Below are 12,281 nucleotides of genomic sequence, written 5' to 3'. Positions count from 1 at the left end.
AGAAAAAAGGGAAAAGGAAAGGAGGAAGGGACGGAAGGAGGGAGGGAAGGAGGGAAGAAAGAGAGAAGATGGGAGAGAGGGAAGAAGGAAGGAGAGCAGGCCAGGTTGCAGAACCAACAAGGAGGCCAGCCAGTATGGCTGGAACATAGCTTGTCATGGAGAGAGTGCTCAGAAGTCCCTCAAGGATTTCCAACTGCAATTAGCAGAGCATCAGCCAAAGAGATCAAACCAGTCAATTCTAAAGGAAATCAATCCTGAATATTCAGTGAAGGACTGATGCTGAAGCTCCAAATACTCTGGCCACCTGATGCAAAGAGCCAACTCACTGGAAAAGACTCTGATGCTGGGAAACACTGAGGACAGGAGGAGAAGAGAGTGACAGAGGATGAGATGGTTGGATGGCATCACTGACTCAATGGACATGAATTTGAGCAAACTCTGGGAGGTAGTGAAGGACAGGAAAACCTGGTGTGCCGCAGTTCACGGGGTCACAAAGAGTCACACATGACTGAGCAACTGAACAACAACAACAAAACTACAAAGGCCTGCAGGTTCTTTCCCTCTGTCCCCATGAAGTGCTGCAAAACCACTTCTCACCCTGCCCACCTTGCTGCAGCAACACTGGCCTTCCCTCTCTCCCAACAATCTGGGCCTGCCGCCTCCTCTTCACCCTCCAGGTCTCAGCCTGGCTACACTCTGGCGGGGAGGGCCTGATGAGCCTGTCCCTGTCAGCAACCACCCCGAGTGGTGAAGGGACTGGATGTTGATCTTCAAATGTCTGTGTGTGAGAGCATCTCAATTCTCTGCCGCAAGTAAGAAAAAGATCCCAGAGAGGGCAAGTGACCTATCCAAGGTCCCAGCAGATTTGCCGTAGAGCTGTAACTCCTGGTCGTGTGTGTGTGTGTGTGTGTATGCATGAGAGAGAGAAACCTGTGTTTGCTTCATTCTGTTTTATTTTAACCACTGCACCAGAGCACACTGACTGAATTGACTGAATTTGGATGCTGTGTCCTGGGTTTCTGTTAACAAACAGAGCCCTAGACCCTGGGGCTAAACAATAATCATAAAACATTGTAAAATCATAAACAGAGACACAGATATAGAGAACAATCATATGGGTACCAAGGGGGAAAGGGAGGTGGGATGAACTGGGAAACTGGGACTGCCATATATACACTACTATGTATAAAGTAGCTAACTAATGAGAACCTAACGTACAGCACAGAAACTCTACTCATTGCTCTCTGGTGATTTAAATGGGAAGGAAATCCAAAAAAGAGGGCATATATGTAAATGTATAGCTTCTTGTGGCTCAGAGGTTAAAGCGCCTGCCTGCAATGCGGGAGACCTGGGTTCGATCCCTGGGTTGGAGAAGGAAATGGCAACCCACTCCAGTACTCTTGCCTGGAAAATCCTATGGACAGAGAAGCCTTGTAGGCTACAGTCCATGGGGTTGCAAAGAGTCAGACACGACTGAGCGACTTCACTTCACTATAGCTGAATCACTTTCCTGTGCAGCAGAAACTAACACAGTATTGTAAAGCAACCATATGAGTGCTCAGTCGCTTGGTCGTGTCCGACTCTTTGCAACCCCATGGACTGTAGATGGGATTTCCCAGGCAAGAATATTTAAGTGGGTTGATATTGCTTTTTCCAGGGGATCTTCCTGACCCAGGGACCAAATCCATGTCTACTGCATTGGCAAGTGGATTCTTTACCCACTGAGCCACCTGGAAAGCCATAAGGCAACTATACTCTAACAACAAAAATCTGCTTAAGGACAACAGCCTGGCCTGATTCCCCCTAGGAAAGTCTGGGAGACAGCTCAGAAGTGGGGGGTCCAGTCAGAAGGTGGAGGAGGACAGTGAGGCCCCTGGGAGACAACGCCTGCCTACCTTTCTCCAGGGACACCTCCACCAGGATCCTGTCATTGGGCTTGGTGCTGCTGGCGGGCGCCTCGGGGCTGTCCAGGATGAAGGAGCCGCAGTCCTTTGTGACGCACGTGCTAGAGCTCAGGGAACGGCACAGTGGCGGGGACAGGTGGCTGCCCAGGGAGTGGGGGGCCGTCAGGCGGGTCCTGACCGTGAGGGTGAGCAGACCCTTTTTGGCTTGCTGAAATAGAGAGGGTCACAGCTTCCAGCAGCAGCTCAGGGCAAGGCCGACCTTTTATTTATTACTATTTTTTTGTGAATAACAGTAGCGGAAGAACATGTTTTTGAAGAACATGTAGCAGGGTGTGCGTGTGTGTGATATGGAAACCTGTATATACAGATGCTGTCGATTAGTTGTTCAAACACGTCTGACTCCTGTTGTTCAGTCACGTCTGACTCTTTGAGGCCCCATGGACTGTAGCCCGTCAGGCTCCTCTATCCATGGGATTCTCCAGGCAAGAATACTGGAGTGGCTTGCCATTCCCTTCTCTAGGGTATCTTCCTGACTCAGGGATCAAACCTGTTTTTCCTGCATTGGCAGGTGGATTCTTTTTTTTTTTTTTTTTAACCATTGAACCACCAGGGAAGCCCATGTATACATTTACATGATATATATTTATATGTCTGAATATGAATACGACATCTTATTTACCACATATATTCCCAGGTGAAAGTGAAAGTTGCTTAGTATTGTCTGACTCTCTGCGACCCCGTGGACTATACAGGCCATGGAATTCTTCAGGCCGGAATACTGGAGTGGGTAGCCGTTCCCTTCTCCAGTGGATCTTCCTGACTCAGGAATCAAACTGGGGTCTCCTGCATTGCAGGTGGATTCTTTACCAGATGAGCTATATGGAAGCCCATCCCCAGGTGGCTCAGTAGTAAAGAATCCTCCTGCCAATGCAGAAGGTGCAAGAGACATGGGTTCAATCCCTCGGTTGGAACAATCCCCTGAAGAAGGAATTGGCAACCTACTCCAATATTCTTGCCTGGGAAATGCCATGGACAGGGGAGCCTGGCAGGCTGTAGTCCATGGGGTCGCAAAGAGCTAGACACAACTGAACACGTGTATGAGCACATACCACATATATACATCAGTTCAGTTCAGTTCAGTTCAGTCGCTCAGTCGTGTCTGACTCTTTGCGACCCCATGAATTGCAGCAGTCCAGGCCTCCCTGTCCATCACCAACTCCTGGAGTTTACTCAAACTCACGTCCATTGAGTCGGTGATGCCATCCAGCCATCTCATCCTCTGTCGTCCCCTTTTCCTCCTGCCCCCAATCCCTCCCAGCATCAGAGTCTTTTCCAGTGAGTCAGCTCTTATATATGCCAAAAAGACAGTCTTGAACTAACTAGTTGGAGACTCAAAAAATACCTTTCAGTGACTGTCTTCAAAACTTAAAGCAGATTGTAACAGAAATACGCGGAACGTTTTGAAACAGTGCTATAAACCTTAGATGGTTGATGTGGCCTCAGGCAACAGTCCTGACCACATTGTGATTTCCTGAGTGAGGCCTCTTTTGGGCACTGTGCCAAGATTGGTGTCAGCGGGGTGCCCCACGCAAAGGAGCCCACCATTAGAATGTGTAGGTTTGAAGGAAGTAGGGTGACGTTGGGAGCTTGGCTCCTTTGTCTGGAGGCCTGAGCATTTGGCCATAGAGGGATAACGAACGGTCACCTTGAACTTCTGTAAAGCATCCTGATGTGTCAGTCCAGCCATCGACTCCCCATTGAGTTCCAGAATTTCATCACCTGTTGGGAGAGGGAGGAGGGAGGAATCGTAGCTGAAAAGAGTGTGGCCCCAAGAGGGGCGTTACCCCCACCTTAAACTCTAGTGCGCTCCCTTAACCCCCTGTCCAGCTCTCTGTGTGATGCACAAACCACCACAGAGAACATTACTCACCCAGGTCTCTCCCACTGAGAGGCAGGCAGGGCAGCAGGGCTGGGCCTTCTCTGGCCCCTCTTACGGTCCAGGGTGGGATCCAGGGTCCTTACCCAAGGCCTGGCCCGGTCGGCTCCCTGTCCACCTCCTGGCTTCACCTCTTCCGCTCCCGCCTCAGCCCCTGATGCTGCCCTCTCCCCGGACCATTTGCTGAAACATCGTACACCGGCCTTTCCACTGTCATCTGTGAAGCTCCGTGCTCGTTTCCATGGATCTTCTCAACCACAACGTGTGTCTCCTACCTTTTTCAGCTACCATCTCTTTATTTTTTGTCGCACTGGGTCTTTGTTGTGGTCCACAAGCTTTCTTTAGTTGCCGTGAGTGGGCTTAGTGGCCCTGTGGCATGTGGGATCTTAGTTCCCTGATCAGGGATTGAACATGTGTCCCCTGCATTAGAAGGTGGCCACTGGACCACCAAGGAAGTCTCAGCTACTGCCTCAACCTCTCAGTCTCTTCTGATTTTGTGCTCTTGAGGCATGTGGCACCTCCCACTCTCAGAGCTCTCATCACCCCAGTGGTGACTGATAGCCCGAGAGAGTCCCTCCCTGAAGATGGGGCTTTGTAACAGCAGATGCTGTACCCCCAGGGCCAGTTCTGGGTGAGGCCTCCCTAGTACTCAGTAAATGTGGGTTGGATGTGATGTTTCCAGAATGCCATGAAGATCTTGTCTTACAGAAGAGGAAAGTGAGCTCAGGGAAAGCTGAAGTTCAAATGGTAGTAAGAATTAGGAGGTAGTAAGAATTAGGACTAGGGGCTTTTTACTCCAAGTCCTGTCTCCACAACACTAACACACCTAAGAGAAAAATTTTTTCTGTATCCAGAAATCCATTTTTATGTGCACAGAAAATCACTTTCTCCCATTCACTCAATCTATTCAATACACCAACAGAGAGCACTGTCTCTGTTTTTTTGTTTTGTTTTGTTTGACCACACTGCGAGGCATGTGGGATTTTAGTTCCCCAACCAGGGATTGAACCTGTGCCCTCTGCAGTGGAAGCAGAGTCCACTGGACCACCAGGGAAGTCCTCTGCCTCTGTATTTTTTACATGACTTTCTGGTCTAATTGCTTTTGCTGAATCTGCAGTCACTTAATTATGGTTCCATTATAGACAATCCATCTTTTTTTCTCTGGTTGTTTTAAATATACTTTTTCATTTGTCTTCAATAGCCTGAATTTTAACTAGGATGTATTGGGGTGCTTCCTCGTATTGAAGTTCTGGGCTTTGAAATAATTCTAGAATATTCTTAACCATGCTCTCATCACCTATCACTCCCCTGCTTTCACGATGTTCTTTCTTTCTAGAATTCCCATTAGATATTCTGGACCTTCTCAACCTATTCTCCATGTTTCTCTAGTGCTCATCTTTTTTTCCTCCATTGCTCTGTGTGGCCTCCCTGGATAATTTCCAGCTCACATATTCTCCTGACAGTTGCATTTATCTGCTGTCTAACCCACCCACTGAGGTTTGTTTGTTTTTAAATTTCAATGACTTTCAGTTCAGTTCAGTTCAGTCACTCAGTCGTGTCCATCTCTTTGCCACCCCATGAATCACAGCACACCAGGCCTCCCTGTCCATCACCAACTCCCGGAGTTCACTCAAACTCATGTCCATCGAGTCAGTGATACCATCCAGCCATCTCATCCTCTGTCGTCCCCTTTTCCTCCTGCCCTCAATCCTTCCCAGCATCAGAGTCTTATTGAGTCAACTCTTCGCATGAGGTGGCCAAAGTACTGGAGTTTCAGCTTTAGCATCATTCCTTCCAAAGAAATCCCAGGGCTGATCTCCTTCAGAATGGACTGGTTGGATCTCCTTGCAGTCCAAGGGACTCTCAAAAGTCTTCTCCAACACCACAGTTCAAAAGCATGAATTCTTTAGCGCTCAGCTTTCTTCATAGTCCAACTCTCGCATCCATGCATGGCCACTGGAAAAACTATAGCCTTGACTAAATGGACCTTTGTTGGCAAAGTAATGTCTCTGCTTTTCAATGTGCTATCTAGGTTGGTCATAACTTTCCTTCCAAGGAGTAAGCGTCTTTTAATTTCATGGCTGCAGTCACCAACTGCAGTGATTTTGGAGCCCAAAAAGATAAAGTCTGACACTGTTTCCACTGTTTCCCCATCTATTTCCCATGAAGTGATGGGACCAGATACCATGATCTTCATTTTCTGAATGTTGAGTTTGAAGCCAACTTTTTCACTCTCCACTTTCACTTTCATCAAGAGGTTTTTTAGTTCCTCTTCACTTTCTGCCATAAGGGTGGTGTCCTCTGCATATCTGAGGTTGATATTTCTCCTGGCAATGACTTTACTTTTTTTAATTTCTAAGTTATTTTTTCACATTTATCTTTTCATTGTGTTCTATTCTTTCCTTATTGTTTTCAGTTACTTCTTTTATTTTTTCAGCATATTATACACTGAGAAATAATTACCACAATATTGTTGTTGTTCAGTCGCTAAGTCATGTCTGATTCTTTTTGACCCAATGGACTGCAACACGCCAGGCTTTCCTGTCCTTCACCACCTCCAGGAGTTTTCTCAAACTCATAATCTAGTTAATATTAGTCACCACACCTGGTTACAAGTTGATTTTGTTGTTGTTGTTGTTGTGATGAGAAAACTTTCAAGATCTACTATCTAAAGAGGGGTGTGGTTGTCAAAGCAGTGGAGGGCTGGAAGAGGGAAGGAGTGGAGTTTGGGATTGGCAGATGCAAACTAGTATATACAGGATGGATAGACAGGAAGGTCCTACTGCACAGCACAGGGAACTACACTCAATATCCTGTGATAAACCGTAATGGAGAAGAGTATGAAAAAGAATATGTGTATCGCTGAGTCACTTTGCTATACAATAGAAATTAGCACAACACTGTAAATCGTCTATACTTCAATACAATTTTTTTAAAAAGCTCTACTCTCTTAGCAACTTTCAAACGCACAATATAATATTATTAACTAAAGTCACCATGATTTATTCATTTTATAACTGGAAGTTTATGGCTTTTGACCACCTTCATCAACTTTGCCCGCCTCATGAGCAACCACCCATTTATTCTCTGAGTCTGTGAGTTCAGGTTTTTTGTTTTGTTTTCAGTCCACATGTAAGTAAGATCATGTACTGTCTTTCTCTGTCTGATTTATCTCACACAGCATAATGTCTTCAAGGTCCATCCATGTTGTCCTAAGCGGCAGGATTTAATTCTTTTTATGGCTGAAAAGTTATAGTCTTTATTTTCAACTCATTTTCAAGGGAAGCTTGTTTTCTAGTGGAACTCCCATAGCCCTCAGACTGCTAACTTTTATTTTTTCCCTTTTTTTTCCAGTAGGCACACAGGGGTCTCAGAGCTGGTTTAGGACTAGTTGTAACATTAGCTCTGTGGCGTGGAAGTGCTGAGACCCAGGTTCTGATGGGAAAGCTGCAGACTCACCCAGACACAGACTGACTCTGTTTTCTTGAGGGAGATGTCTTTCTTCCACCCAAGAGCCAAGGGCAAAGTTATGTTTCCTCCTTGCTTCCCTTGGCTTGCTGGCTCATGAGCATGAAGGCTTTCTGCAGGTTCTCAGAGGTTCCCAGGGCCCATGGCCACCTCCCCTGTCCCTGTGTGGGCATCAAACCCCAGTCCTTGGGCCTTATGCCCCATAAGCAGCTTCCTGTGCTACTGACAGGGACAGAGAGAAGAGACAAAGTAGGTGATTAAATAGTTAATTCCACTTGGGGACTGTGAGTAGAAAAAATATGGGAGACCCTGTCAGCTAATGATTACTCAGGAAAGCAGGTTTGCTTAACCAAGCAGTCTTGTTTAGCAACAAAACCATGCGACAGAAGCAGGAGACATACCCCCAAACAGTGAAACAAGAGTGGCATGAGCCCACATCCTGCCCAGTGAGCTCAGTAAGGTAATGATCCCTAGGACACGCTCTCTGCACACATGAAAAACAGTAATTTGTGGACCTAACTTGACCTGCAGGGACAAGAAAACTTGCCTGCCCAACCTGGAAGAGGAACTGATGATGGACGCATGACGTCTACTCAAAAAAGAGAAAGAAGATCTTCTCCTCCTCCCCACATTTCCTTATTATTATAAAACTGTAGCCCAGTAAGTCTCAGGGGGTGGCATTTCTCACCTGCCCATCTATAGAACTCACAAGTGTCCTATTCTAATAAACCACTTCTTATCTACTACTTTGTCTCTCACTGAATTCTTTCTGTGCTGAGACATAAAGAACAATGGTACCAGAGCTCTTTGGAGCCCTGGAAATGACACCCGTCAGTTTCACTATCACATCATCAATTCCTGGGAAGGTCATGCTTAAGATCAAGTGGTTTCTTTGTGTCTGAGAAGCTGGGTGTTTCCATTTCTTTCTCTAAAGTTTGAATGTGCTATTTTATCCAACGTGTCTGTGACAATAAAAGGGATGGGGAGAATATTCAAATCAGCTTAATATGTTCAGTTGCTAAAACTAGAGGAGAAAAACAAAAGGCTCAGTCCTCTTCCTTAGAAGATGCCAAGTTGAGGAATGAAAACTGACAAATTAAAAAAATAATCACAATATAACTAAGTGCATGCTGAAGGAAGGATTTATAAAGGCCATACTTCATACTTCACTACCCATTCTTCATTACGCAAAATCCTGAACTTGTTTTCAAATTATTAGAAGGTCCATCTCAAGGGAGCCACAGAGCCCAACTCTGGAACCTCCAGAGTCTTTATTCCTTATTTGGTCATTTTTGGTGGAAGGTGTTTAGCCTCGGTTTTGCCATATAAATCTTACACAATCATTTTTTTGCAAGGGGAATACAGATGAAACATTATTAGCCTTGATCTGGACACAATAGTTTTGTTGCACCTGTCAACTACAAAGTGGCACCTGCCAAGGGCATCTGCCATCTGCCTCTGAGGAGATTGAACCCTGTGCTGCTGCAGCTGTTGACCTTTGACACGCCCTGAAGGGAGTCCAGGGTAGAGAGTGAGGCTCTTTGAGCTCCCGGGAAACTGGTGGAACAGATCTTTATAGATTGATATTTTCAGGAACTGATTTTATGACCCCAATCCTCACATTTCCTCATATCTAGAAAAGCACTAAGTCCTTTCACGGTGACATTAGCTCCTCGTGACTAGCAGAAAACCTCTTGTAAAATAAGTGCTTGATTGCACCGAACACCTCCTTCACCAAATCTTATATACTTACCTGCCCCCACTGCCTCTTTGGAGCAGTCTCTCAGAACTATGTGAGGTGCTGTCTCCTGGGCTGCAGTCCTCATTTTGCCCCAAATGAAACTTAACTCCACCTCTCACATTGTGCATCTTCTTGTTTTCAGTCGACACAACAGATATATCCCCTGTGAATTCTTTTCTTTAAAAAAATTATTCATTCATCCATTTATTTGTGCCTGTGCTGGGTCTTTGTTGGTACATGGACTTTTGTCTAGTTGTCAGGGGCTGCTCTCTAGTTGTGGGGCGTGGATTTCTTATTGTGGTGGTTTCTCTAGTTGCAGAGCGTGAACTCTGGGGTGAGAGGGCTTCCATAATTGTGTCACACGGGATTAGTTGCTCCTCAGTATGTGGGATCTTTCCTGACCAGGGATCGAACCTGTGTCTCCTGCATTGGCAGACAGATTCTTTACCGCCGAGCCACCAGGGAAGCCCCTCGAGGCCCAATTCTTAAGCTTCTCTTTTGAAAGAAGTTACAAAAGGGGATTCAGTCAATTATCTGAGGCTAGAATCGAGGGCTGCAAACTAGCTGAGTGTCTTTTTCACCGAACTCTTATGATTACTATGAACTAAGGGAGACAAATACCTGGAAAGAAAATCCATGAAGCTGGTTTCTCCTGGCTACTTCAGTTCCTCCTCCATCTTTTATTCAAACACAGAAAAGTTCACCAGATATAAATCAGAGTCTCAAGATCCTGATCTACTTTCTTCTTTTTCTTTCAGGGACTCCTCTGCAGGCCTCTGGATTCAGTTATTCCCCTAAAGCTGTGCCTCAGCCCTCTTCACTCTCCACTCTTCCCTGCCTCCTTTATCCACTGTATAACTTCAGCTATTTTCCACATGACCCTAAAAACAATTCAACAAGCTTAAGTCCCTTCTTGAACTGGGACCCAAATTTTCATTCGCCTGTTGGACTGCGCCACCTAGTGGTCACCTGGAAACCTGACTCCACTCTGCTGTTTAAACCTGAATATCTTCATTTGGTCCTCTTCCTTCACCTTCTTGTGTGGTTGCTGTTCAGTCACTAAGTCGTGTTCAACTCTTTGCAACCCCATGTACTGCAGCACACCAGGCTTCCGTGTCCTTCTCCTGGAGTTTGCTCAAACTCATGTCCATTGAGTTGGTGATGCTACCCAACCATCTCACCTTCTGTCCCCCCGATCCTCCTCAATCTTTCCCAGAATCAGGGTCTTTTCCAATGAGTTGGCTGTTCGCATCAGGTGGCCAAAGTATTGGAGTTTCAGCTTCAGAATCAGTCTTTCCAATGAATATTCAGGGTTGATTTCCTTTAGGATTGATTGGTTTGATCTCCTTGCAGTCCAAGTGACTCTCAAGAGTCTTCTTCAGCACCGCAGTTTGAAAGCATCAATTCTTTGGCACTCAGCCTTCTTTATGGTACAACTCTCATATCCATACATGACTACTGGAAAAACCATAGCTTTGACTAGATGGACCATTGTGGGTAAAATGATGTCTCCGCTTTTTAATATGCTGTCTAGGTTTGTCATAACTTTTCTTTTAAGGAGCAAGCATCTTTTAATTTTGTGGCTGCAGTCATTGTCTGCAGTGATTTTGGAGCCCAAGAAAATAAAAGCTGTCATTGTTTCCACTTTTTCCACATCTATTTTCATGAAGTGATGGCACTGGATGCCATGATCTTTCTTTCTTTTTTTTCCCGTTTTTTGAATGTTGAGTTTTAAGCCAGTTTTTTTCACTCTCCTCTTTCACCCTCATCAAGAGGCTCTTTAGTTCCTCTTCACTTTCTGGCATTAGAGTTGTATCATCTGCATATCTGAGGTTGTTGATATTTTTCTGGGCAATCTTGATTCCAGCTTGTGATTCATCCAGTCCTCCGCCTCCTATTCTATGTAACTCATCATTGTTCTCTAATTTACTAAGATCAGACAACTTCAGGGGTTCTCTGGCCTCATCTTCCACTGCCACAGAAGCCACTGCTTTACCCTTCAGCATCTTTCTCTTCCCAAGTTTACAGCCTCAGGGAAGACCCTGAAGAGCTAGGAGCCTGGCTCTTAAAATAGCTTCTAAACTGGTTTTACTGTTTCTGGTGTCTGGCCAGTCCACTTCATCTTACACTCAGCTTCCTGAATCATCTTAAAAAAAAAAACAAATAAAAAAACCCTGGTCCTGGCCAGTCCCTCCCAAATTAGAAAAAGGTTCCAACACTCCCCACTGTCCATATAATAAAATCCATATGCATAACCCTGTATAATGTTACAGTTGGCAAACTTTTTCTATAAAGAGCCAGACAGAAAATGTTTTAAACTTTGCAAGCACAAGCTGTCTGTAGAAACTACTCAATGCTGCCTAAGAGCAGCTGTAGACCAGAGGTCAATGAGTGAGCACGGCTGTGTCCCAGTAAAGCTCTTCTGTGGAGACTGAAATTTGAATTTAATTTGTCACAAAAGCATCAAAACCTCTTTTGACTTTTTTTCAACCATTGAAGAAATAGGGAAACTGTCCTTCATTCGTGAGCCTTATAAACATAGGCAGTGGCCCAGATGTGGCCTGCAAGGCTCTAGTTGGTCAACCCTACCCTGAACAAGTTAGATTATTAAAGGTGGTAAGGCTCCCAGCAAAGTGTGCAGAAACTGGCCTGATAGGGAAGAGAAGGAAGGTTGTGAGGTCTCTTGTCTTTAAAGATCCATTTGTAGCCCAGTGTCAGGCCTGCACGGTTTTCAGTCTGCTCCGTGACCATCTGCTCCCAAATTCTGCCTTCCAGTTAGAACATGGGGTCAAGTGTCTTATCCAATAACTGGTGGGTGACTGTGGGGTGGGACTGGGTGGGGAGAAAACTCTCCCCTCCAGGACAAGAAGACAGAGAGGGGCACTTGGGGAGCATCTCAGGCCCTTCAACCCCTTTCTCTCAGGGGCTTCCCTCCCGAGAAGAGATGAATAAGCTGAAGGGAGATAGTTGATAGCACAGGTGGGCAGAAGGGGAAGGAGGGCAGTGGGGTGGACCATTAGCTCCTCAGTAGAAGGACCCCATCTGATAATTCTCTGCATTCCTAGAGTCCAGAACAGGACAGGCTCGCAGAGAACATTCACCCAACTCATTAGAGCACTGGGCCTGGCTCCCCATGGTTGTGGGCTGGGGTGGGCAGACAACAGAAAAGAAACAGGATGTCAATGGGAGCGGGGTGCCAGCAACTGAGAGGAGCCTTGAAAAGCAAAGGCAG

The 12,281-nt window shown here is 45.8% G+C and overlaps 1 protein-coding gene across 3 annotated transcripts in view; it reads right to left on the bottom strand.

Annotated features, from left to right (window-relative positions):
• The window catches only part of IL16 (interleukin 16), a 112,699-nt gene that overhangs the window by 32,432 nt on the left and 67,986 nt on the right, over positions 1 to 12,281 (bottom strand). For all 3 annotated transcript variants that reach the window (XR_825553.1, XM_010843241.1, XM_010843242.1), the window contains exons 7-8: positions 3,610 to 3,683; positions 1,896 to 2,112 (exon numbers count right to left, since the gene is read on the bottom strand). Coding sequence is in view for 2 of the 3 variants with exons in the window: in XM_010843241.1 (XP_010841543.1) it covers positions 1,896 to 2,112; positions 3,610 to 3,683 (291 nt within the window). In the remaining variant the exon portion in view is untranslated. The remainder of the gene's footprint in view (positions 1 to 1,895; positions 2,113 to 3,609; positions 3,684 to 12,281) is intronic.

The sequence above is a fragment of the Bison bison genome, unplaced genomic scaffold (genome assembly GCF_000754665.1).
Source record: "Bison bison bison isolate TAMUID 2011002044 unplaced genomic scaffold, Bison_UMD1.0 scf7180017864181, whole genome shotgun sequence".
Lineage (NCBI taxonomy): Eukaryota > Metazoa > Chordata > Mammalia > Artiodactyla > Bovidae > Bison > Bison bison.
This window is presented reverse-complemented; position numbering and strand designations above follow the sequence as displayed.